The 22,099-nt window shown below is 44.5% G+C and overlaps 1 protein-coding gene across 1 annotated transcript in view; it reads left to right on the forward strand.

Annotated features, from left to right (window-relative positions):
• The first annotated feature begins 5,032 nt into the window (after nucleotides 1–5,032).
• Nucleotides 5,033–22,099, forward strand: part of TM6SF2 (transmembrane 6 superfamily member 2) — a 50,651-nt gene continuing 33,584 nt past the window's right edge. The window contains exons 1-2 of the mRNA XM_063455371.1: nucleotides 5,033–5,226; nucleotides 21,207–21,310. Of these exons, the coding sequence (XP_063311441.1) occupies nucleotides 5,135–5,226; nucleotides 21,207–21,310 (196 nt within the window). The 5' untranslated portion in view covers nucleotides 5,033–5,134. The remainder of the gene's footprint in view (nucleotides 5,227–21,206; nucleotides 21,311–22,099) is intronic.

Consider the following 22,099-nt stretch of genomic DNA (forward strand, 5'->3'; position numbering starts at 1 on the left):
AACTTTGGTCGAGGGCTCTGTCAGGGCCTGGTGCACCAACCGCGCGGGCGAGACGGCTGCTCTCCCGTGCGGCACACAGCCCCGCTTTGGCAGGGGGCAACCACAGTCCCCGCTGGCCAGCCACAAGCAGCACTGAGAATCAAGGCCATCACTCGAGACACAGCTCTCCCTACCAAGATGGCAGCGGTACTCCCACCTCGTGGCGCTAAACCTACTAAACTAAAGGGAGATTACTCTGACCAGCAATCTATGAAGAGATTTGATGCCTTGTTCAACCGCTTCTGGGCCTCTTTGGAGCAGAGAACAGCCGCACGACCACCCCAGTCTCAGGCGGCAACCGGGAAGACAACCAGCCCGAAGGACTGCAAGCCTACACAAGGCCCTGACCACACACGAACACCTCCTGGACCTGGCTCCCCGGGGCCGAGAGTCAAAACCCCGCGAAGATGCACACACCGACCGAACAGACACAGCAGGAAGCGACACCATCACACCAGGACCCCTTACCTCTCTCCTCCTAGAAAGGACACAGGCACCTTCAGCCGAGTCCGTACCACGGGGAAATCAGCATTAATGGGCAGAAGAACAGCTTCGCACTGCGCCCTCACCAGATGCACAATGAGTCCCCAGCGAGCAACTCAGCAAAACCCAGCATGGGGTCTTGAGGCGAAACGACACGGCACTGAGATTGCCACTGCAAGAGACTCTCCCCTGGAGCCGCCATAGCAATGAAGTTGTTATGGTACCCATATTCCCTTTAAAAGAATACTCCAGACACCACAAGTACAGCAAGCTTTAGTGGTTATGGTGCCAGGAGTGCTTAGGTACCCCTCTTTGTAAGGACTAAAACCATTTTTAAACAGCTCTTCTCCACTACCAATGCTGGGTCCATTAGCTCTCCTGAGATAAGCCCCACAGGGCAGCTGATTGTCATCTGATCCAATGAGCTAAGTCCTGCACTGCTTGAGAAGTTCCAGCAATTTGTTACAATTAGATGGTACCATCCATACGGAATTGTTCAGGAAGGCTACTTCTACAAATAGCCTTCTACACCACCCGTTCAAACTGAAGGTCTCTATCCCCTATGGCCAGTATTTGCGGGCCAGACGAAACTGCACGGTAGACCAAACTTTCCATACAGAATGTCAAATCCTAAGATCACGCTTTAGGGAACTTGGCTACCCTAATCGAGTATTGAAAAGGGCCTTCCATCGGGTCTGCCTGCTGGATAGAGAAGCCACTCTATCTCCGACCACACGAAGACAAGAACTTAAGGCTCCACGCTGTATTGCCACCTATGATCAGGGATGGGGACCTATGTCCAAGATTTTGAAAGCGAATTGGCCAATACTCCTCCACAACCCTGTACTCTCTAAACTGTTACCGGATTATCCTTCGCTAACAGCACGCAGACCTTGCAATCTCCAAGACCAACTTGTCCAGAGTCATCTAGCATCCCCTCTACCAGCCACGAACTGGCTAACAGAGACTAAAGGGACATTTAGATGTGGACACTGCAAGACCTGCCAGTATATTCTACCCTCTAAGTTTACTACATCTACCCAAACTCATACCACCGTAGAGACAAACGCTCTGGTAAACTGCAGCACTACTAGAATTATCTATCTGATTACCTGTAGCTGTGGTATCCAGTATATTGGGAAGACGTTCCAACAATTTAGGCGGAGAATACTACAGCATGTGACATCCATTAACAACAAGGTGACACCTACCCCAGTGGCAAGACATGTTCAAAACTTCCACGAGGGCAAACCTGACACTCTCAAATTCCAAGGTATTGAGAAATTACTTTCAAATCCCAGAAAGGGCGACTTCAACAAGGCATTGTTACGCAAGGAGTCCCAATGGATTTTTTCCTTCAAGACACTGTCTCCTCTCGGTTTGAATGAGGAATTTAATTATACACCATTCATACACTAAGACCGTGTACATATGGGACCCTTCCACCTCACTACGACCAATAGGTTCACCCTATTAGCTCAATTCAGTTTTTCCTATTTTGTATACTCTATTAAATCCAATTGCAGTGTGTCATCTGGTCATGGACAGTTCATTGACCTATGACCCATGTTAATTCCCTTTACTCCCCTATGTACTATCATACTATCGGGAGTTCATTCTCTATCATGTCTATTTTATCCATTGGTCCGTATCCTTCACCTGCGAACCCATGGAGTTTTCAATTACACTATCTATCAGTGACCCGAACCCTACAGGGCTTACTACGTATCGTCATTTCTTTTGACCTATTACTAGATTTTGCCATTAAATACATGGCTTATGGTTCACCTCTAAGTATGTTCTCTGACCTCCTATGAGGTCCTGCTATTATGACATTAGGATCCATTATCAGTCGTCATTTTTTTGACTTATCATGAGGTAATTCTTTTAACATGTAATTCTATTAACATGTAATTCTATGGATCATGTTTATTTCTGACCTTTACCACATAATCTTGAAACACCATTAACCCTTAGGGTACATCATTGGTAAATATTCCTCCATTGATTAATGAAGTATGTATAGTCATTTATTTTGTGCCCTCATGACCACCGTATTTTTGGCCCCTCCCATTGACTTATGCGGGAACCAATGAGACCGGGCTTTATAAACTTGACGAATCAGGGAAGTCCTTTCCCCCTGATGAGCCTCTTAACAAAGGCGAAACGCGCGTCGGGTTGGAGTGTGACACCTACCATTGGCTTCGGGTCTGACACTTACCCGTTTCCTCAACAGGTTACCCTCACTCCTCGGACATTACATTTTTTACCTCCCGGTTTACGAGCACTACTCACTTTGGCTGCATTATCAGGTAGCAACTTGGGTACTCCTATCCATACGGGACGGTTATTAGCCATTCGAGTGCACAGGAACCCTGTGCATCTCTCAGGGTACCATTTACTCTCTTAAGGGAATCTCTAGCGCAAACACAAATTATATACCCTCCTCTCTTGCTGCTTCTCTCCTACCACTTTACTGTACCTGGTGCCCATGAAGGCACCATTCTACCTTTTCTGCCTCATCTCTTAAGATTATCACATATAGATTGACGAGGTGGATGTTCAGGACTTAATGGTTTAGACGAGAGGCATGCTATATTGAGTTACCACTACTACTTGCCCGACGGTGGCAATTATCTTCTAAGAGTAGTGACTTCTCTCTATATGGGTATCTATGTTTGCACCCTATGGGAAATGCGCTTTTAACTGACGTTTTTTTAGTTAGATGACGGCCCCTCCCTTTCCCTTTACCATATCGATACCCAGTAACTTTTGTCTCCTTTACATGGCCGGTCAGTACATCCAGTTAGAGACTTATATATATTTGGATACTTTATGATATCTGTACCACAATATCGCACCTAGTATCACTTGTCTCCCTTATACCATGTACGTAGCCGGTTATTGCTCATGACTAGAGATTGACCTGTGACACTTCTTTGTTACTGTATCACATTACTGCTCTCCGAAAGAGATCTATTCTCGGACATATTCAGTGATTGTAGGGTATCGGTATTTTGTGTCATTAATATTGCCACCACGATACATTTACTACTGTACTCCTTATTGTTGCTTGACAGATTTGTTTCTTTGGGTATTGTAGTATTGTTACATACCTACTATTAGAATCCCATTTGCATTTGCAACCAGCTCATAGACCATATATTGCAGGAGCAGTGCACTGCCATTAAGGCGTCAGTAGGGCATTAGTACCCGAATTTATCAGCATTTAGCTTTGGCTTCACACACTTTTCTCTTATCTTAGTGTGTCTTACCATACTTTCCTTTATCTTTTTCGTTAAGTTTTCTCCATTCTTACCCTATTTTAATAAAGGTTATTTTTAACTGTTTTCTATATCATATTTTATGATACACCTCACAGGACAGATCCTCCTTTCCTTGTTTCATACTCACTACTAGGGTTACCCCCTGCTCTGTCCTTCTTGATTGATTCGGCCACCCTAATTTTTTCCAAGTTCCAGCAATTAGCAGATTCCAGATAGAGGTTCATAAACGGTTGGAATCCTTAGAATAAGATTTGTCCCTGCATCTCCGCTATGTAAATAGTCCAGCTGTTTTGAGAACGTTTAGCTGACACTCTCAGCCAAAGAGGTAAGCCCTACACGTAGCACGAACTTTAGTCTCTCAAGTGTTAGTACTGGAGGCATTAAGCATCGCCCAGAAGACCACAGGTCAAACAGTTCAAAAAATGGTTATGGTGCTTGGAATATTCCTTTAACTACGAATTCCATACAGGTCACACTTTAGAGAAAATCTCTGCAGAGTTTATTCATAAAACTGAATTATCGCGAATTGTAATCTGAATTGCAAAGTTCATGCAGCTGGGGGAAACAATAAATATCCGATGGGATATGGAGGGGGAATCTTCCCCTTTCACACACTCTACCTGCAAGGTGAAATATTTTTACAGCTGTCAGCAGTTTGCAATGCGCACTGACGGCAGACATTTTTTATGCACAAAATTGACAACAGGTAGCCCGTGAACACCGAAACAGAGCTGCCAAAGTCATGTGTGCTGGGGGGTGCAACTATCCCTTTGCACACAATTAAAATGAACTCTTCATGTTCAGAATTTCAGACTGGAAACAATGCACATCCAGACTCCTACCACCATGACCACTTCGAAAAGCAGAAGTGGTGATGGTAGTTGGAGTAAACCCATACATTTTGCAATTTGGATTTGATTTCACCACAATTTGTAGTTTAGTGAATAAGCCCCACTATGTACAAAACATGTTCTGTGACATCACTAAATTGTTACTTGAGAGGAATGGACAAGGGGACTGCAAATAGAAGCCTAAAAGAGTTGAGCTGGAAAAAATAACAGAACTGAGTTTATTGCAGGCCTCTGTGTACATGCAGGGATTTAGCTGTCTTGTTATCAGCATGCAAGGTATGTTGCAATATCAGTCAGCCCTGAAATGAAGCAAATGACCTTTGTATAGAGATACCTGTACTGGAGTCCCCCCTCCTCTACCTACAAGCTTCATTCTACTACTGAACGAGTTTCCTGTTCTGGGACTCTCCACACTGAGAGAAGTTCAGCTCCCCATCCCATCCCAGGCCAGGAGAAACAGGAGCCTCTGCAGATATGCGCCTCCAGGAGCCACTGGGGCCCCTGCTACTCTCTCTCACAGCAATCCCTGTTTCCTATGTGGTGAATTCCCTCTCTGCAGTGTCTGAGTGAGTATGTGATTCTCCACTCCTTAGTAACCACTTGGCGACAAGAAAGCCCTGCGTTCCACAACGTTCTTTAACCCCTTAAGGACCAAACTGCTGGAATAAAAGGGAATCATGACATGTCACACATGTCATGTGTCCTTAAGGGGTTAAAGAAACAGAAAGCAAGGAGTCGTGTGACTTTCTAGAAAGGCAGGTTTTAACATGCATTGCAGTGCCAGTAACCGAGAAAGGACTAAACAGGCCTCATTCCTCAATCACCATAGCTTCATTCAATAGAGCTCCCGATTTATCTACTATATATACCGACTGCGAGATTCTTCTTTCACATTACGCCCCCTGGTGGCTCTGATTGAAGACTGCATACATCCTCCAGATTGGACTGCTGCCTTCCACCCTCTAAGAACAACCATTTTTCATAGCACTTACAGGGCTACCCAATAAACTGAGAATTGTAATCAATTAAGATGTGACTGGCAAAACTAACGCTAAAATGGCCAATATGTGACCAGAGAGAATGTTTTTACAAATGACCTATTTATCCTAAATGTTGCCGTTTGGATTTTAATATGGTGTGATTCAAATTTTTACTGAATAGACCCATACGTGCCTTCTAGCTGGGGAGTCTGGCTAAGCGGTATTGGAAATCTATTTCGTAAACATCTGGATTGCCAGTGTTATATATCACTGCCCTAAAGCAACGGAATTAAAAATGTTTTGGCTGATCTACACATGCCGTTCACTTGAGTGCACGGAGATAATTGAGTTGTAGAATTGCATTTATTCATAGTATCCAGTAGTTAAAGAAGGGTCAATGATGTTCACCTAGACCTGTGCACATTAAAAAGTATGCAGAGTGAACTGTTAAGAATCAGAGGGTGTCAATTCTGCTGCACTGTTTTATTCATAGGAATCGTTGATGCAGAATTATTTGGAGTGCTATGTATTAACCCTTTCTTACCCACGGTGAAAGCCATGCTAGGACTGTTGAATTCTATAGTATATAAGAACATACTGTGTAAGGATGGATTACCTCCTACAAAGGGTTACGAAAGACATGCATCCAATTTCACTGTGTAACAGGTCCTAATGAATAAAACATTGATGGCAGACACCCCTCTCTATAATGCTATAGATTCCAAACGCCTTTCCCAGAAGAAACTGCAAATAATTCAGTGCTTGGAACACAAAACCAACACCCCGTGCAAGGAATATTTTAGTTTCACACTGTTTTATAGCCTCCAAATCTGGATTTATGGGAGATAAACAGTTTAAGCGCCAGATTTAGGTGTTACGTTACTTTGCAATGATGTGTGGCCCTATTGAACTTTAAAGGATTGCATTAAACATGTACAGTGGGCAATAAATCACATCAACGGGCCTTAGTCTTGTCGTTTAGCTATGACAGATCCTATGCCTGCACTGGTACAGTTTTAACTCAGCAGAGCCTCATTGTTCAGTGCTGTAAGCAATGTCATTATTTATTAATTCTGGTTTAGGAGCTTAAAGGAACATTACAATGGTGCTGTAGTGGTTATGGTGCCAAGAGTGCGCTGGTGACCCCGCATTGCTCTCAGCCTGCACTGGTGGGCTTATCTGAGACACAGAGCTTCTGGTTCTTGTTTCAGAAGTGGAGTGGAGGTGGAAGTGGAGTCCTGCACAACCCGGGTAAGATGTCCAACCATTCTAAAAAGGTTGGACTACTTACAATGGGGGGTGGAGGTTGCACCAAAAATACTTAAGTGTGCTGTAGTGTTTATGGTGCTTGGAGTGTTCCTTATACCTTCTCCTAATGGCATTTCTGATTTTTCATATGCAATGATCAGGTGCTCCTTACAAACATGCCCTTAGGACCATAGATTTTAAGTGTGTGGAAGAATAGTGAGCATCTGGCATGATAACTCGGTCATGCAGCAATCAATATCACCTCTGTCCAGCTAAAGTAAGGCAGGCCACTGCAATTCTGTGTCATTTATTGACAGCTCTTCATTGTGACACTTTTCCTCCCTCACATCCTCAGACATTATTTTGTGTGAATGCACTTGTGTGTTCTGGCTCCACCGTCCTGACTTAGATTAATGATGCCCTGGTATGATTGTCATTCGTAGTGCTGGTACTGGATAGTATATTTTTTTATTGTATTCAGTGTTCCTTTGTTGGCATTTGACACTATTTTCTAATTTGTCCTGTCCTCTGTTATCCTCACCCGGATTGTACACTCGGCAATGGTCTTTCTGGACAATCTGACTTCGGCTTGTTTCACGCTACAATTCTTGTTCTCCTGGAGAACTTTCTGTTATGTCCAGCCATTGTAAGGACCAGTAAACCAATAAGCTCTCTTTTGTACTCTGCTTTGCAATTTTTCCAAGTAGGGAATTGACCTATTCGGAGTGTGTTGGGTGGTTTCTGCCAGATTCCTGAGAGCATCACACACAGATAACTCAATTTCATTGTTTATCAACACTTCGTGGCTACCAGAACAGCGAGTTCCTAGCCATTGTGACATGCTGTGCATTACCAAGAGCCTTCTTACGAAGCCACACCATATTCTAGCACATGCACAAACCCCAGCCCCCTAACAGTCAAAATGATTCCTGGGTGGCTGAATACTCTAGTCTAGGCCCTTGCCAAGCCACTGAAATCAGCAACAATTGCAAGGGCTGATATTTATTAAAGTAACTGATTAAATAGCCTCCAGTCACAGGATGGAAGAAGTGAAAGTAATCTGTTTATTTTCAAGCTTGCGTAGCCTGCCACTTTCTGTTCCATAACCGTTGTGATTGTGCTTTACAATCAGCGCTAACCATAATTATTTTGCTGTCGGTGATTTGACTTTCCTTTCTCTGTATAATACGTTGACCAGGGTTATGTTTAATGGTAGTTAGGCCCCAGGAAAAATCCTATCAGCAATCCCTCATGAATAATTCATTATATTAACTTTGGGACAGAATATAGAATGCAAGATTTGTATTGGTTTCTGCAGTCATGGAGTATGCAGTCATTTTTAGGTAGCTTACTAAGTATTTATTCATCCTTTTCTACCCTGATATCGATTTTTACCCATTTGTCGTATATGTGCGAACCAGTTGTTTTATTTATAATAACAGAATGATTGGTGACATTTTCTAAAATGTTGTGCTTACACATATAGTTTCCCATATTAAGCAGCTTTGGGTCCAAGAGGGTACATGGTCCTTATTAAATACTCCTTAAGCACTCAATGAAGTTTAATATTTACCAGGATTCTTGATTGTGTGCTGGTAAAATCTAATATGCAATCTAATAGTAGGAAATATATATACCAAATAGAGATAAGGTGCACTCAAAAGGTCTTTGTTCCTTAAAACTTTTATTTATAAATCACATCAAAATTGTCCCATCGACGTTTCGACCCATACAAGGGTCTTTTTCAAGATCAAAATATATACAAAATATCTGATATCAACTTACCAATGTGAAGTGAGAGGCCAAGGGAGCACCAAGGCAAGATTTATTGATTGAAAGCAAAGAGGGTGAGTGCCAAGACTTATTTTTGTGTGTGTATATATATATATATATATATATATATATTTTTTTTTTTTTTTTAATCTCTCCAGAGCAGTGTAATGCTATATAAAAATATGTTCTGCCCCAAAACGTAGTCTGTTTAGTGGACACAGTCCATATGCTGGTGCCTACTGGTCTTTGATTGATCATATTTGACTTGTATCACAATTACTGAGTCAGTTGTGTTCTTAGCAAATTGACAAGATGATAAAGTGTTTCTCAATCTTACCTCACAGTTTTGCTGTGTATACACATAATCTTTTTTTCACCATTTACCGATAGCCTAGGGACAGGCTTATCAACTATTCACTATGTGGTGCCCCACTGGGGTCTCAGGCACCTGTCATGATGAGAGATTGAGACATCTCCCTGTTTAATTATTTAAAAAATGGTAATGTACCATCACGCAGTGACAAGATTTTTTGAAAAAGCCTCTGCATTGGGATAATGAGCTCCTTTATACCCAAAAAAATTGATAAGGAAAAGATTACAACATATAAATGCATGTGCCACGTAAAAGGTCAGGGTTAGCCAACCTTAAAGCGGCCCTGTCATGCCGAACTTACCTTTCCTCAATCTCTTCCTCTTCTACCCCTCTCTCAGGATCTGTTCTTCTTTTCTTCCTGTCTTCTTTAGTTTTCTTTAAAACCATAAGACAAAGTAGGGACTCTTTGTCTTATGGGATTCCTCCGCTTGACCAGCTCTGACCAGCGGAGGAGCAAAGTGTGCTTCATTTCCGCTGGTCAGAGCAATTTTCCCATGATCCCTAGCTTTCCTCCCTGTTCCCACAATGCTTCCTGTCAGTATTGCCAAACGTCCTGTCACTTAGACAGAACGCCGGCAAAACTGCCGAATTGCATCCTAACAGAATGAGAAGAGTTTCTCCATTGGTGTTAGGATGCAATTCGGTACTTTGTTTGTATCGGAATTTCATTCTAATGAATGAAACTCCGATCCTATTCATTGCCGCGGCTGCATCTTGCAGCCGCTTAGTAGATAACTCCCTAATTCCCACGGTATCAGGGAGCTATCTACTAAAAGGCTGAAAGACCTGAATTGGTCTTTCAGCCAACTTTACTAATACTAAGTAAAGATTACTTAGTATTAGTAAATAATATGCCCCTACTCGCTATACCGCGAGTAGGGGCATGTCTGCGCGGGGGTTAAAGATTGGGGGGGGGGGACCTACTGTCCCCCCCCCCCCGGCCCCCACCCCTGCGCGGTGGGTGGGGGCCCTAATAAAACAATAAGGGGGGGGACCTACTGTCCTCCCCCCCCGGCCCCCACCCCTGCGCGGTGGGTGGGGGCCCTAATAAAACAATAAGGGGGGGGACCTACTGTCCCCCCCCCCCCGGCCCCCACCCCTGCGCGGTGGGTGGGGGCCCTAATAAAACAATAAGGGGGGGGACCTACTGTCCTCCCCCCCCCCGGCCCCCACCCCTGCGCGGTGGGTGGGGGCCCTAATAAAACAATAAGGGGGGGGGACCTATTGTCCTCCCCCCCCCGGCCCCCACCCCTGCGCGGTGGGTGGGGGCCCTAATAAAACAATAAGGGGGGGGGACCTATTGTCCTCCCCCCCTGGACCCCACCCCTGCGCGGTGGGTGGGGGCCCTAATAAAATAATAAGGGGGGGGGACCTACTGTCCTCCCCCCCTGGCCCCCACCCCTGCGCGGTGGGTGGGGGCCCTAATAAAATAATAAGGGGGGGGACCTACTGTCCTCCCCCCCTGGCCCCCACCCCTGCGCTGTGGGTGGGGGCCCTAATAAAATAATAAGGGGGGGACCTACTGTACTCCCCCCCTGGCCCCCACCCCTGCGCGGTGGGTGGGGGCCCTAATAAAATAATAAGGGGGGGGGGGACCTACTGTCCTCCCCCCCTGGCCCCCACCCCTGCGCTGTGGGTGGGGGCCCTAATAAAATAATAAGGGGGGGACCTACTGTCCTCCCCCCCCCTGGCCCCCACCCCTGAGCGGTGGGTGGGGGCCCTAAATGAACCCCCCCCCCCATCAAGGTGACTAGGGGTCCCAAGCCCCTAGTCACCCCCCCCCACCCAAAACATTCTATCCCCTACCTACCCCCCTCACCCTAAAAATAGTGAGGGGGGAACAAAATAACTAACCTGTAAAAAAAAAAAATTAAACTTACCATTTGACGTCTTCTTTTTTCTAAATTCTTCTTTCTTCAGCCCCCCAAAAAGCCAAATAAAAATCCATCATACCCGTCGCACTTTAAAAAAAACGAGCGCAAAAAAAAAAATTAATCCATGTTCACCCATGGAGGGCACGCCGCGTACTGAGCTCCGCAGGGCGGGTCAAGGCTTATCTAGCCTTGCCCCGACTTGCAATTAGGCTTAGAACACACTGATTGGTTGGTTTAAGCCAATCAGAGTGCTCTGTGTCATTTTACACAGCGTGGGAAAATTCAAAAGAACTTTCCCACGCTGTGTAAAATGACAGATCACTGTGATTGGATGGTTTTCAAGCCATCCAATCACAGTGCTCTGTGTCATTTTACAAGCGTGGGAAAATTCCAAAGAACTTTCCCACGCTTGTAAAATGACACAGAGCAGTGTGATTGGATGGATTTTTTTTTTATTTTTTTTTTTTTTTATTTTTTTAAAGTGCGACGGGTTTATGGATTTTTATTTGGCCTTTTGGGGGGCTGAAGTAAGAAGAATTTAGAAAAAAGAAGACGTCAAATGGTAAGTTTAATTTTTTTTTTTTTACAGGTTAGTTATTTTATTCCCCCCTCACTATTTTTAGGGTGAGGGGGGTAGGTAGGGGATAGAATGTTTTGGGTGGGGGGTGACTAGGGGCTTGGGACCCCTAGTCACCTTGATTGGGGGGGGGGGTCATTTAGGGCCCCCACCCACCGCGCAAGGGTGGGGGCCAGGGGGGGAGGACAGTAGGTCCCCCCCCTTATTGTTTTATTAGGGCCCCCACCCACCGCGCAGGGGTGGGGGCCAGGGGGGGAGGACAGTAGGTCCCCCCCCTTATTGTTTTATTAGGGCCCCCACCCACCGCTCAGGGGTGGGGGCCGGGGGGGAGGACAGTAGGTCCCCCCCCCTTATTGTTTTATTAGGGCCCCCACCCACCGCTCAGGGGTGGGGGCCGGGGGGGAGGACAGTTGGTCCCCCCCCTTATTGTTTTATTAGGGCCCCCACCCACCGCGCAGGGGTGGGGGCCAGGGGGGGAGGACAATAGGTCCCCCCCCCCTTATTGTTTTATTAGGGCCCCCACCCACCGCGCAGGGGTGGGGGCCAGGGGGGGAGGACAATAGGTCCCCCCCCCCTTATTGTTTTTATTAGGGCCCCCACCCACCGCTCAGCGGTGGGGGCCGGGGGGGGAGGACAGAAGGTCCCCCCCCCCTTATTGTTTTATTAGGGCCCCCACCCACCGCGCAGGGGTGGGGGCCGGGGGGACAGTAGGTCCCCCCCTTATTACCATTTTTTTTTTTTTTTTACAGTGAGCAGCCACAGGCTGCTCACTGTTTAGTGGACATACCCCTACTCGCGGTATAGCGAGTAGGGGTATTGGGGAGATTTTAATCTCCCTTGTCCTATTATGGGGGTCATATTGACCCCCATAGAGTGAGGGGGGACATGGGGGGCTTAGGAAGTGGCGAGGAGCACTGCTCCCTGCCGCTTCTATAGTTACATATTACAAGGAGGGAGCTGCACGTCGTTAGCTCCCTCCTTGTAATAAACTGAAGGAACAAACTAACACTGATACTCAGTGATACTCAGTGTTAGTTTGTTCGTCTGATTTTTTCTATTCATTCATTCGTCTGTCTGATGAATGAATGAATAGATGAAATTCCCGTTCGCATGTCCAGGTGTTTCACTGGGCATGTGCGGGAATCTCACAGTCTGTGTAGTGTGGGTAGATGACGTGTCCCACAGGGACTTCACCTACCCACACAAAGATGGCGGCGCCCTGAATAAAGATCGGGGCAGAAGATAAAGAATTAAAAAGAGGTAATCTGGGGGGCATAGGGGCATTTGGGGGTGACTAGGGGGTCGATTGGATGTAGTGGAGGCGGGAGGGGGGTTAAAAAAAAAAACGGGATTCGGCATGACAGTGCCGCTTTAAGGCACACCAGATAAATGCAGATTTGACTACTTAAACATTTCAAGCACGTTCTGTATGCATTAAGAGTTTAGTCAAATTTTTCTTGTGCCCCTCTAGGTTGTTGGTTTGAAAGAATTTAGTTAGCAATAAGATTAAAATAAAATCTTAACTGTGTTTGAATATAATAGGCAGCTGCTCCTTGTAAAATGAATTGCTTTAGAATATTGGAATCTTAATAAAACAAATTAGAGTTAACAGTTTTGAATTAAACCTTATAAAACTTATAAATGTTGCAGTCACAAAGCAGAACTTGACTGTATCTACAGGAAAATACTTCAGGATATTAATTTCAGCACATTCTAAAATGTAAAATATTTTTTATAAATATGAACAGCCCAGCTGATGTGCAGAGGGCTTTTGGTGTGTTTATTTTTCCTATTTCATTTTTTTATTGCAGTATGTAGGCAAGTAGTGCACTCATATGAGAAGATAGTATAGCTTTGTATGTTTAGCATTATTCAGATATTTGTAGTACATCAGTGACATTATAAGCAATCGTTAAGACTAGATTTATACCAATCTGCTTACTATATAATGCTAAAACTGAAGGTATGATCGATGGGCTGAGTTGGGTGATATGAATTCCACATGTAGGTCTCTACCCTCAAAGAGGATATTGCCAGAGCCCAGAGGACAGAAATAGTGGCACATGTAAAGGGAGAAAACAATCAGAATTAAACACATCCAAATGGAAACAAAATGTTTCGTCTAGGAACATTGCCCTACTCCCTCGTCCAGGTTTTCTGTTGACCCCCAGCAGAGTAAAAAAGTCTAATTTTACCAATGTCTCCAGTCAGGATAGCTGAATACATCTGTTTGTGGGTTCTTGGTTGTTAAGGAATGTCCAAAGCATTTATAAATTTGACAGCTACCTAAAAAATGTGTACACAGGTGTTGCCCATCTTCCTGCTTGATGCTGAGTCTGTATGTATCCTGGTCCTCTTTGGTGAGGATGAGATGGCTCGGTCTCTCAGTAGCTGGATAATAGGCCAGAGCGACTGCCTCTGTCTACACTATTGCAACATCAGCAATGAAAGTAAGGGTGTGCTTCTCAAAGGTGTAAGAAGGTGACACAATACTGCTTGCTTGAGTTTTTCTGCTTAAAATGATTAAAATGTTTTATGGGACCTCTCTGCAAGTGCTTTTGGCAAGTGCATGGTGCCCTTGTGGCTATGTCTCCTCTGATGATAGAATGATCTAGCATGGACAGTGCATATTTGTTAGCATTGCTATGATGTCGGCCATACTTGCAAGAAGCTGATCAATGACTGCAAAATTATCACAGAGGCCATTTTGTTTCCCGAAATTTTGGCGGAACCCCATTTATGTTCTGAGGTTCCGTGTAAGGTTCTGCCTTACACTATAGAATCCCTTTAAACAATAGCTGTCCATGGTCCTGGACTTGTGAACAAAGTAGAAAAAAAGGACTTGATCATCTGCCCTTGTGTGTGTGTGTATGTCAGTATGTGTGTATTGGTGTGTGTGTGTATGTGCCAGTGTATATATGTGTTTGTATGTGCCTATGTTTGTGTGTGTGTGTATATGACACTGTGTGTATGTGTGTATGTGCCAGTGTTTGTATCTGTTGGTGCAAGTGTGTGTATATGTCACTGTGTGTATTTGAGTGTGTGTGTATTTGTGAGTCAAGATGTGTGTATGTCACTGTGTGCATCTGAGTGTGTGTATCTGTGTGTCATGGTGTGTGTTTCTGGATGTCCGTGTGTGTATCTGTGTGCCACTATGTGCCAGTGTGTGTGTATCTGTGTCACACACAGATACACACACCGGCACATACAAACACAGATACATACACACACACACACACACACACATATACACACTGTGTGTCAAGGTGTATGTATCTGTGTGTCAGATTGTGTATCTGTGGGCCACTATGTGCCAGTGTGTGTGTGTGTGTGTGTGTGTATCTGTGTGTCAGATACTACACACACACACACACACACAGATACACATTGACACACACTGGCACATAAAATCAGGCTCTAGGTTGATTTTTTTCGTTTTTTTCGTATAACGCACTGGCACATACAAACACAGATACATAAACCTTGACACACAAACACACACCAGCACCGCGCTGGGTGGGGGGTGGGGGGGGTTCTACGATGTTGATACACTATGTCAAAGGGTTCCACAGAAAAAAATTATTGGGAACCCCTAGTGTGAGGAATACAAAGTTGTATTACTTACACTATAGTTCCTCTGCCACACCCCCCATGCACCCATTTTAATATAAATATATAATAATTAATATTAATATTAACATTAATATAATATAACATAAATAATTACATTTAGTTTTAGTCTTAGGCGATATTTAGTTTTAGTTTTAGGCGATATCACTCGGCCCTGGGTCTGTGCTCCGACTCCTCCAACGTAATTCAACAGGGGGGCAGCTTCAGTTAGGTGACCTAAAGTCCGATAACATCCCGGATGTGCCTAGAGTTTGGAGAGTTTGGAATATTTCTCGGAGTGTTTGTGGGAGGGCATTTGTGATCAACTCAGGTAGGCCGCGGATGCAGATGTTATTTCTCGGGGACCTGAGACCTCTTCCATAGTTTGTATCTTCCCATGGAGGTATGCTATGTCTTGGGCTTGCGCTGTGGTAGTCGTGGAGAGTGTGGTAATCTGGATTTCTGCTTGATCTGTCCTGAATGCCAGGGCCTCTATATCCTCCCTTAGGCCTGATATGTGTTTTTGTAACTCTGTGGCCATGTGAGCCACGATTTCTTTAGTGGCATCTCTCAGCAGGAGCTCTAGGTCCTGCTTGGTGAGGGGATCGTCATGATTAGAGGTGATTTCACTCCCGTCGGAATCAGTATCGTGGTCTTCCACTTCTTGGGAGCAAAATGTCTACCGTGGTTCTTTAGGTATGCGGAATAGTAAGGCCACCTATGGTGTTTGTTCCCTAGTTTTTTTCCTCCACCCATCTTTGTGAGCGTTCTTTGGATGGTGGTAAGGGTGACCACTTATAAATTGGGGAGTTAAGTGTGGTTAGATCACAGATGTTTGCTGATTTTGTGCTCGTGGGATTAGGAGCTACAGGAAGCATCCATCTTCTCCCAAGGTTAGGCTCCGCCCCCTATTTTTTTTTTTTTTTTTTAGTTATCCTCTTGCAAATGATTGGATAGTTGCCAACCATTTTTTTTAAACTCTAAATAAGAGTAATACAAAAGACAATAAAAGAGTTTCTATGCCAACGGCAATGATTTATAAGAGAGCCCACCGTCTCCATAAATGAAATATCCTTATAACTGTCCTAGTAGCCAATAACCAACCTGTTTAGTGATAGATGGCAAAAAAGGAAGGTACTCTTTCTTCTCCTCTGTATGTCCAAAGATGTGGAATGTGCACATGTACTAACCAACAAGCTTCTACACAACACAGCTAACTTATATCTGCTTATAAGCACCCCCTTTGCTGCTGGATCAGCATCCATTTTTTGTGGAAAATTGTTTCAATTCTGTGTTGGATGGAACTTTGTTGTAGCCCCATTCAGTCACAAGTGTGTTCCTAAAGTCATGTACTAGTTATTGGCAATCAGATTTGCCATGTACGTGCTATCCTTCTTCATTCAAAAATATCCCTGTTCATTCAACAACTGTTTAATCAGAATGAGCATTGAGATCAGGAATCTGTACCCAACTATTGTCTAAACATGGTGCTAAAAACACGATATAATGCTGAAATCATTCAAAACTGATTCCACTAATTATCTTCAAATTAGTACAAACAGGACCGGTGCTAGGATTTTTAGTTACACAGGCGAATATGCATTTTGGTGCCCCCCACCCTCGTTTAAAATAAGGTTCATACAAACACAGAAATAATCATACAGAGACATACAGACACAGACAGAGACATACATGCAGGCATATAGACATACCGTATTTTTCGCTCCATAAGATGCACTTTTTTCCCCCTCAAAAGTGAGGGGAAATGTCTGTGCGTCTTATGGAGCGAATATGACGTTTTACTTACCTGTTTTGCAGCGTTGGCCGGCAGCACAGGGCGCACCGCGGTAGTGGAACTTGAATTTCATGTTCCGGTTTCCGGCGGGACTGAAAGGAAGTGTGCACAAGCTGAGTGCGCACTTCCTTTCAGTCCCGCCGGAAACCGGAACATGAAATTCAAGTTCCACTACCGCGGTGCGCCCTGTGCTGCCGGCCAACGCTGCAAGACAGGTAAGTAATTATGGGACAAGGGGAGGGGGACAGTATGGGAGAGAAGAATATGGGGAGGGGGATGAAGTCTATGGGGGGGACGGGGATGAAGTCTATGGGGGGGAGGGGGATGAAGTCTATGGGGAGGGGGGATGAAGTCTATGGGGGGGAAGTCTATGGGGGGGGATGAAGTCTATGGGGGGTGGATGAAGTCTATGGGGAGGGGGTGGGTGAAGTCTATGGGGAGGGGGTGGGTGAAGTCTATGGGGAGGGGGTGGGTGAAGTCTATGGGGAGGGGGTGGGTGAAGACTATGGGGAGGGGGTGGGTGAAGACTATGGGGAGGGGGTGGGTGAAGACTATGGGGAGGGGGTGAGTGAAGACTATGGGAGAGAGGAGAAGACTATGGGAGGGGGGACACTATGGGACAGGGGAGAAAAAAAATATTCTGTACAAACTGTCCCATAGTAAGAAACACTATGGGACAGTTTGTTCAGAATATTTTTTTTCTGGGTTTCTTCTTCTAAAAACTAGGTGCGTCTTATGGTGAGGTGCGTCTTATGGAGCGAAAAATACGGTACATACAGAGGCATACCGTCATACAGACACATACATACATAGACAGACATACAGAAACATACATACAGAGACATCCAGGCATACAGACACATACATACATACAGGCATACAAAGACATACACGCATACAGAGACATACCGTCATACAGACACATACATATATACAGGTATACAGAGACATACAGGCATACAGACACATACGTACAAAGACATACAGGCATACAGACACATACATTTGTACATACAGAGACATACAGGCATACAGAAACATACAGACACATACATGCATACAGAAACATGCATACAAAGACATACAGGCATACAGAGACCTACATACATACATACATACATACATACAGAGACATACACAATTACATACTAGTTAAATCTTGTCCCCTGGATGCATGCTGTCTGGCTCCTTGGAGTCCTGTCCTGCAGCCCAGCCCCATCACAGGGCGCCAGCCGCGCTGTGTGGTACACAGGGAGCAGGGATATGATGTCATTCATATCCTCGCCCCCTCCAACACATGGCGGCGGGCACCTGGTCGCAGGGGTTGCAGGGCTGTGACCCCTGCAACCGCGGTATGTACGCCAGTGCATGCAGATGCACACACAATTAAAGGACCACTAGACCAAAGACACCCAGATCACATCAGCTCAATGAAGTGGTCTGGGTGTCAGGTCCCTCTAGTTTTAACCCTGCAGCTGAAAACATAACAGTTTCAGAGAAACTGCTATGTTTCACCGAGGGTTAATCCAGCCTCTAGTGGATGTCTCACTGACAGCCGCTAGAGGAGCTTCCGCTATTCTAAAACACTGAACGTCCATAGGAAAGCATTGAGTAATGCTTTCCTATGGGCGGTTTGAATGCGTGCGCGGCAAGAGCATTCGGAGCTGAGAGGCGGAGGGATCCCCAGCGCCAAGGGAGTCTGGCGCTAGAGAAAGGTAAGTGCTGAAGACACACACACACTCTCACGAACAGATGCATACACACCAGCTAACAGACACACATTTACTGACAGACACACTCAGCGACAGACATACATACACACTCACTTACAAAACATACACTCTCACTGACAAACACACACTCACTAACAGACATCAAACAGACTCACTAATACACAAACAAACACACTCAGTAAGAGACACACAGTAACACACTTACTGACTCACTAGCAGACACACTCACTGACACTCACTAGCAGACACACTCACTAGCAAACACACACACTGACACTCACTAGCAAACACACACACTGACACTAGCAGACACACTCACTGATACTAGCAGACACACTCACTGACACTAGCAGACACACTCACTGACACTAGCAGACACACACACTGACACTAGCAGACACACTCACTGACACTAGCAGACACACTCACTGACACTAGCAGACACACTCACTGACACTCACTAGCAAACACACACACTGACACTCACTAGCAGACACACACACTGACACTCACTAGCAGACACACACTCACACTAACACATGTTTTTTTTTAATTTAATCCCTCAGCCTCCTTACCTTTTTGGAGTGCTGAAGGGATTCCCTGGGGCCCAGTGGTGCTGCTGGGCTCCTTGGCTGGCTGGCTCCCTCCCTGGCTGGCTGGCTGGCTGGCTCCCTCCCTCCCTCCCTCCCTGGCTGGCTGGCTCCCGGGCGGGCGCGAGGGAGCACTCTCCCATGTGTGCTTCCTCTTCAGCTCCCTCGCGCACCGCGTAGGGATGCCGGCGCCGGAAGATGACGTCATCTTCCGGCTCCGGTATCAGTATGCGGCGCGCGAGGGAGCTGAAGAGGAAGCACACATGGGAGAGTGCTCCCTCGCGCGCCCGCAGAACCGGGCCCTCGGCCACGCTACAACAGGTCGTCGGTTGGAGGGGAGCGCAGTGCGCTTCCCTCCTTCCGGTCAGCCTGATTTTGCGCCCCCAGGGCCGGTGCGCCCTAAGGCGGCCGCCTGGGCCGCCTTATGGTAGCGCCGGCCCTGAGTACAAAATTGAAATGTACGTGCACAGGTTTAAGAAAAAGAATGCCTTAAATGAAGTGATAACATTTGTGTTATAGTTAAATTACAGTTCTCATACTTTAGAGTTTCATAACAGCTCAACATGAATGAAAACAAATTACATAGTATAATTCTGCACAAAATAAAAAGATACATTATTTTGGTTACATCAATATTCATCAACCCCAATCGGTGAGTTTGTGTAGACTACAACTTTGTGAAATTAACAGACTCATTGGTTATAAAGATTTAATGTTGAAGGTCACTGCTCGGTGGGCCATACTACTGCCAATGCTTTACTCTGGAGTGCAGTAATTAGTTTTTTCAGGTTATGCAGATGTAGTCATTAATGTTTCGTATTCATTATAGTTTAAATATGTATCAATGTATTTAAATACTCTGAATGGTGCCCCTGAACGTTCAGTGTTATTCCAAGCAATATATTTTATATAATTTTTTTATTCTTGTAATGATTTTCATTAAAGGAACACTATAGTCACCTAAATTACTTTAGCTAAATAAAGCAGTTTTAGTGTATAGATCATTCCCCTGCAATTTCACTGCTCAATTCACTGTCATTTAGGAGTTAAATCACTTTGTTTCTGTTTATGCAGCCCTAGCCACACCTCCCCAGGCTATGATTGACAGAGCCTGCATGAAAAAAAAAAACTGGTTTCACTTTCAAACAGATGTAATTTACCTTAAATAATTGTATCTCAATCTCTAAATTGAACTTTAATCACATACAGGAGGCTCTTGCAGGGTCTAGTAAGCTATTAACATAGCAGGGGATAAGAAAATCTAAATTAAACAGAACTTGCAATAAAGAAAGCCTAAATAGGGCTCTCTTTACAGGAAGTGTTTATGGAAGGCTGTGCAAGTCACATGCAGGGAGGTGTGACTAGGGTTCATAAACAAAGGGATTTAACTCCTAAATGGCAGAGGATTGAGCAGTGCGGCTGCAGGGGCATGTTCTACACACCAAAACTGCTTCATTAAGCTAAATTTGTTCAGGTGACTATAGTGTCCCTTTAAAGCATTGTTCTTCCCTTCCAGAGACTTATGATTGCCATTTACAGTAGGATATAACTAATAATAAAATTTTATAGAGGTGAAATCAGTTTAACTTCATTAATGGTCCAGCTTTGCATTGTGTAATAACACACATGAACCAGATTTCAAGGTCAATGTTATCCAGCACACTACACGGATAATTTCATAAACACTCTAAAAAGAAAGATTTCAGAAGCCAGTTTCTGCTGAGCAACAGTGAGTGACTGACTAGCCTGTGCATTGTTGTACACAAAATTAAAACTTAATTTGGAACAAGAAATAGTTTAGATTTATACCATTATTATTTTATTTATAAAGTTACAGTCGATTCTGCAGAGCTATGCATTTTAAGACAATGAAATGTTAATGAAGCAGGACAACTGAATTATTAAAAGACATTTAAAAGCCTGTTGGATGCTTACCATAGATAGAACGAGCACATGTCCTTACATGACCTTTTCTCTTCCCTTTTTCTTTTCAGCCCTGTCTCTATAGCAGGGATCGGTACCCTGGTTCTGCTTGGTTTGCTGCTCTTGTTAGTATTTTTTGTCCAAGGAGATCCTCCTAGTGACCCTCTGTTCTATGGTAAGTTGTGGCCTATTTATAACTTTGTTTTTTAAATGTTTGTTTATTACATTTTTTAAATATAAAAAAGTACTGTATGCAGACACTTAGGTACCTTCAGATTGAAAAATATACAGCAAGGGATAAAACATTAAAAGCGTAATGGAGACACGCAGGTCTCAATAATCTGGTGTGAAACAAGTAACATGTGGGACACTCAGGGCCCATGAAACATAAAATGTTAAGTATTGACATGTGTAATGGATCGACGGGCACCCCGACTGGGTAACTCCGTTGATGGATGCTCCTAGTGCTTCCTGAGGACTCTAAGCATTGCAGCAGACACCACAACCACCGAACTGGAGAAGCATACGAATGCTCCCAAGCACATGAATGCTGTAAACAGCTGAACAGGAAAAGCATACAATCAGCTTACACTCCTGGCAATCAGCATACAATCCAATTCCCCCAATAACGAGACGACACTTTGTTTTGAGGTCAAGCAGAACTGAGGTTTAATGACACACACTCTGCTTTTATGCAATTCTCCCATGCAAGGGAGACGCCCACAGACAATTATACATTAGCCAATCAAACAATGGTTACATCCCACACATCTCCTCCCCTTAGCCTGAGAGGTAACCCAATTATCCGTACAGTTTAAAACATACTTTTTACCCAACTTTCATAACTCTAAAACTATACATCCAATATTAATACAAGTACACACATATTATTAATCAGCACATTCCAAATACAAACATACCCAGAAATCATTCAAATCCGTTCGGGAGATAGATATAAGTCACT

The sequence above is a fragment of the Pelobates fuscus genome, chromosome 5 (genome assembly GCF_036172605.1).
Source record: "Pelobates fuscus isolate aPelFus1 chromosome 5, aPelFus1.pri, whole genome shotgun sequence".
Taxonomy (NCBI): Eukaryota; Metazoa; Chordata; class Amphibia; order Anura; family Pelobatidae; genus Pelobates; species Pelobates fuscus.